We start from the raw sequence: 6000 nt of genomic DNA, 5'->3' as shown, positions 1-6000 counted from the left end.
CTCGACAGTGGTGAGAAAACCAATACATAAAACAAAAACAAAGCAAAAATAAGTACGTAAAAGAATACAAGAATACAATAAAAAGGAAAAAGAACAAGCATGGTAGAAGCATAATAATAATAATGATAATGATAATAATAATAATAATAGTAATTGGTTAGAAGTTGACTTAATTTCAAAGATAATTGGGAAGATGGTTAGGAAAACAAACATTGGGGGAAGCTGCAAATGAAACAAATACAATAAAAAATAAAAATAAAAACATTAGGAAACTCAATGTGAGAAAACAAGGCATGACATGATGATGAAGGAGGAGGAGGATGACAGGAAGGTGATAAAGAGGGAGAGGAGGAGAGGAAAAATAGAGGAAGAGGGGAGGTGAATAGGAGAAAGACTGCAAAGGGGAGGAGGAAGAAGGCAGAAGGGAAGGAGAAAGAAGGCAGAAGGAGAGGAGGGTAAAAGGGGAGGAGGAAGAAGGCAGAAGGAGAGGAGGGTAAAAGGGGAGGAGGAGAAAGGCAAAAGTGGAGGAGGAGAAAGGCAAAAGGTTGGAGGAGGAAGGCAAAAGGGGAGGAGGAAGAAGGCAATAGGGGAGGAGGAAGAAGGCAGAAGGGGAGGAGAAAGAAGGCAGAAGGAGAGGAGGGTAAAAGGGGAGGAGGAAGAAGGCAGAAGGAGAGGACGGTAAAAGGGGAGGAGGAGAGAAGAAGGCAGAAGGGGAGGAGGAAGGCAAAAGGGGATGAGGAAGAAGGCAATAGGGGAGGAGGAAGAAGGCAGAAGGGGAGGAGAAAGAAGGCAGGAGAGGAGGGTAAAAGGGGAGGAGGAAGAAGGCAGAAGGGGAGGAGGAAGAAGGCAGAAGGGGAGGAGAAAGAATGCAAAAGAGGAGGAAAAAGAAGGCAAAAGGGGAGGGGGAAGGCAGAGAGGAGGAGGAAAAGGAAGGTGAAGGGAGGAGTGGAAAGAAATTGGGGGAGAAATTTTTTCCCCCAACAGTTTTCCAATAAAAGTGAGATAATGATTCAGTGTGAACAAGGATGAATGAAGGGGGGTGGGGCGTTGACAAAGTTCCTGAATGTTACTACATAAAGACTATGTCTTCAGGGATGTCCTGAGGAGAGAAGAGGGAGAATGAAGGGACAGATGCAAACACATGTCAGTCAGAGGAGGCCAATGAGTGAGTCTTAAAGAATGTGGAACAGGCAGTTTCAAAAACCATTTTGCAAACCTCACAGAGAGGTGTGACTACTTTAAAACCACAAATATTCTAGATTGAGGCCCAACAGATCTTAACCAAGAAATTAGTTGATGACAGACTAACAAATTATACACTAATACTTTATAACCCCTAACCCACAGACACAGTTATGGACCACAACCCTAATCAATTTATTTGACATACTTACCCTTAATCTTCCTTTTGCCATCCCTGGTTGTGTCTCACACTTCAAACCCTAACCCAATCAAATGTAAATAAAAATAACTAGACAAGTGGTTCTCAACTATTTTCTAATTATGGACCCTTTGGGTCCTTAATTTTACTCAGCCGGAACCCCCATTGCCATTTGATGCTTTAAAAAATCCTATTATATTTTTATAGTTAAATACTATTAGGAATTGTATTTTAAAAATTGTTAAAATATTTTGCGTATTGTAGAAGTACAAGTAATTTTTTTCACAAACATTGACAACAAAATCTTATATGGACCCCTAAAGGTCATATGGGCTTTGGTAGAGAACCACTGGACTAAAATTGAAAAAACAATCTTGGGATCTGACCGGCAGTTTTTTCTAGCGGTGTCATATGAAATTGTCACCCATAATTATGACCCTAGTATCGATCTAGTGCATTTCAATCTGTTTTAGGGTTAGGGGTGAGGGGACAATCTGTTTTAGGGTTAGGGGTGAGGGGAAGGGTATCTTTTTTCCTTCACAAATGTAAATAAACCCAATCTGTTTCTTAAACGAGGGACATATTCATACGGCAACAGAATTCACCTCAATAGACGTCATTGATTGGTTGAAATTGCAGAAGAAATTGAAGAGAAAAAAAAACAACAAATATCTTACAAACCATAGAATTTTCTTCATAAAGCCAAGAGAAAAAGATGTTTTATAAAGACATTCTACCAGTATACGAAGTTTAAAAGTGTTTAGTTACCTAGAAATTATTTTTAAAAACTGCCGGTCAAACCGAAAAGATCTCAATTTTGCCATTAATTTAAGGGTTTCAAAGAGCAGAATAATGAAAGTCAAGTGGTAGGGTTTATAGATGGGATGTGATGGTTTAAAAGCAGAAGATAAAGGAGAAACATTAAATCAATATTAAACCTTACTGCTCCGGAACAGAGTATACTTGGTTCTGTGCAGGAGCACTTGAGACACATGGTGAGTCAATTAGCTTGTTTTACATAGGAAGGGGACTTTTTGAAATTCTACACATTTCATATGAAATAGTCATTATTATTTGTGTATAGACATATTTGATGGCACATACAACACTTTTCCTTCCCCCAAAATATCTTTAACATAAAAAATTTAAAATTTTTTTAAAATTGCCATATCTTCTCTCTTTACTCTCTCTTTTACTTGTTTCAGTCATTTGACTGCAGCCATGCTGGAGCACCGCCTTTAATCGAGCAACTCGACCCCAGGACTTATTCTATTGTAAGCCCAGTACTTATTTTCCCGAACCGCTAAGTGACGGGGACGTAAACACACCAGCATCGGTTGTCAAGCAATGCTAGGGGGACACACACAAATACACACATGCATCATCATCATCATCATCATCGTTTAACGTCCGCTTTCCATGCTAGCATGGGTTGGACGGTTCAACTGGGTCTGGCAAGCCCGAAGGCTGCACCAGCCAGTCAGATCTTGCAGTGTTTCTACAGCTGGATGCCCTTCCTAACGCCATATATAATATATATATATATATATATATATATATATATACTATATATATATTACATATATACATATATACGACAGGCTTCTTCAGTTTTTCCGTCTACCAAATCCACTCACAAGGCATTGGCCGGCGGGGCTATAGCAGAAGACACTTGCCCAAGATGCCACGCAGTGGGACTGAACCCGGAACCATGTGGTTAGGTAGCAAGCTACTTACCACACAGCCACTCCTGCGCCTTCTGTATGCAAAGCTGAGCTACCCAGAAGTTTTAATGTACTAAAAGCAATTTTCTTCACCTGAATATGTGCTAAAGTGGAAAAAAAATGTAATAATTATCATTTTGCGATATTATTTTTAAAATAAATAAGAAAAATCGCAACTTACTTCTTGTTGCTGGCTTTGAAGACTTTGATTGCGACGACTGTGAAAGAGATATCGATTGACTCTTCGTCGGAGTAGGAGCCACAGTGGTTGATGAGGTTGGAGAGGAAAACTGTGACTGAAACGCCATCACGCAATTATAGGAGCAAAAATTTCTCACCGACGCATCACTCATGGTCAAGTGATACTGGGCAGGGACGAACTTACGACAGTGGTCGCACGTCACCGCTTGGTTGGAAGTGGCTTGCAGGTTAACTCGGTACAAAGAAAGACAATTAAGGGAACAAAACAGCTGGTATTTGTTGTTGGCGTCGACTCGTTCTATCATATCAAAGTTACCCTTTTTGGAGCCACACCAAGCACATGACACAACTTTTTTGTTGAGAGCACGGAAGGTATTGACACACATGAAACTACAAAAGCGTTTCTGCTGTCCCTCAAACTGGATGTATTGCGGCTGCATACCTTCATTGTAGCAGTAAACACCACAATTGTCACAAGTATTCATTGTTAGTTTATTAGCATACTGAAATGCGGATAAACACGGGTCGCTACACATTTTGTGGACCTTGCCCTCAAACTTTACTTCGTGCTTCACCAACCACACCTTGCCACAGACAGCACAAGGCAAACGTTTTTTACTCTGTTCAACGCCAATAATTTCTACATCCTTGTTATTTTTCTCTTCGTATTTCTGCAGACAAGAGGGGCTACAGAAGTCCTTGAACACTCCCTGTTCCCAACCGACAGGGGCCATAAAGGAATCAGAAACATTAGTCAGATCCTTCTGACAGTAACAACAAACTTTAAGTCTCTTTTTGAACTGGGCGTGGCACTGGGTGCCACAAAATTGTTTAATCTCCGTACCTAGTTTCAGGCAATATTTAGCTTTTGCCGAAGGAGGAACCTGCAAGAAAGAAAGAAGGAAATTAATCAGATGTGCAACGGCTTCAAGGAAACACAATGTGTGTGTATGTGTAAGTGCCTGTATGTGTGTATGTGTAAGTGCCTGTATGTGTGTGTAAGTGCCTGTATGTGTGTGTAAGTGCCTGTATGTGTGTATGTGTAAGTGCCTGTATGTGTGTAAGTGCCTGTATGTGTGTGTAAGTGCCTGTATGTGTGTGTGCCTGTATGTATGTGTGTGTGCTTGTATGTATGTGTAAATGCCTGTATGTGTGTCTAAGTGCCTGTATGCGTGTAAGTGCCTGTATGTTAGTGTAAATGTGTGTACACGTGTGTTTCTGCATGTGTGTGCGTGCACACAGGCCTAAGTGAGTGTGTGTGTGAGACAGAGAAATATTACAAGAGATACGTGGTAACCCAATGACTGTGTTTTGCCAATTCTTTAGATTGACCTGTGTGATGAGTGTGGTGTGTTTATTTGTTATGCACAATGCAGCAGGAAACAGAGAAACAACAGAATGTATTTAAATATTAGACCCCAATAACAGATACACCGGTTCTTGGTCTCAAGCATTTGTCTTATGAAGAAAGGCTGAAGACGCTCGACCTTTATTCTCTCGAAAAACAACGACGCCGTGGTGATCTCATTCTTGCTCACAACATCATAAGCGGAAAGTATAACCTCTCAAAAGAGCTGTTCTTCACTCCTGCTCCAGAGCGTGGGTCACTCCGAAAAGCTCTATCTGCGACGATTTCATCTCAATTGAAGGAAAGGGGCTTTCTCCGTCTGGGTTGATGACAGTCAAGGCTGATCTGGAACCCAACCTAGGCCCCCATGACTATGGCATTCGCCGCTGGACTAAGGAGTGGCTGGAGATCACGCGGGCGTTAACGTCAAATCACCAGGCCAGGTCGGCGTTTGTGAGAGATGCAGCATTGAGGATGAATGAAGCCAGCTCAGCCCACCCCAGGTGAATGCTGTCTACTACTACTAACTACAACATTCTAATGATTCTGCCAATCTACTGCCAATTCCAAAAAGTGTAAAAGACAGATATAGTTAATTGAATATATCTGCAACTTATAAGGTGGATATATGAAAGTGGTCCAGTGGATTGGACAGCATTAATGGGTAGATGATAAATTCACAAGAGAGTGAAAGGAAAGTGGCAGATGGATAGAGATGGCGAAAGGGGTGAATGCAGTGAATGGTGAACACAAGTGTGAGCGTGGTTAACGGTGAACATTGGTTGGGCGGAGAGACGGTAGAATCAATAGGATGCAGCACAGGTGATGTAAAGTGTGGGGAGTGGGCAAGAAATGCACAGCGCCAGGGATTAGGTCAGAGGTACATAGGGGTGAAAATACTGGGAGACAAACATGAAAAGTGGGGAAAGGGGAGAGGCTGCCATTGAGAGAATCAGAGGATATACAAAGTGAAAGTGAAAGTGGTGTTCAGTGGAAAATAAAGCAGTAAGGGATGATACTAAGGATGCAAGAGAGACAAGTATATGGTTCCATGCAGGGTGAGTGGGAGCACAAAAATGCTGGAGATAAAACATGTGCAATTCTGCTTTCATATAATTGCATTTGTCTTATGAAGAAAGGCTGAAGACGCTCGACCTTTATTCTCTAGAAAAACGACGACGCCCTGGTGATCTCATTCTCGCTCACAACATCATAAGCGGAAAGTGTAACCTCTCGAAAGAGCTGTTCTTCACTCCTGCTCCAGAGCGTGGGTTGCGCGGGTCACTCCGAAAAGCTCTATCTACGATGATTTCATCTCAATCGAAGGAGAGGGGCTTTCACCGTCC

At 41.8% G+C, this 6000-nt stretch overlaps 1 protein-coding gene across 7 annotated transcripts in view; it reads right to left on the bottom strand.

Annotated features, from left to right (window-relative positions):
• Window positions 1-6000, bottom strand: part of LOC115225773 (zinc finger MYM-type protein 4) — a 133434-nt gene that overhangs the window by 36129 nt on the left and 91305 nt on the right. For all 7 annotated transcript variants that reach the window (XM_036514639.1, XM_036514640.1, XM_029796724.2 and 4 more), the window contains exon 6: window positions 3287-4190. In XM_036514639.1, the coding sequence (XP_036370532.1) occupies window positions 3287-4190 (904 nt within the window). The remainder of the gene's footprint in view (window positions 1-3286; window positions 4191-6000) is intronic.

The sequence above is a fragment of the Octopus sinensis genome, linkage group LG28, assembly GCF_006345805.1.
Source record: "Octopus sinensis linkage group LG28, ASM634580v1, whole genome shotgun sequence".
Lineage (NCBI taxonomy): Eukaryota > Metazoa > Mollusca > Cephalopoda > Octopoda > Octopodidae > Octopus > Octopus sinensis.
This window is presented reverse-complemented; position numbering and strand designations above follow the sequence as displayed.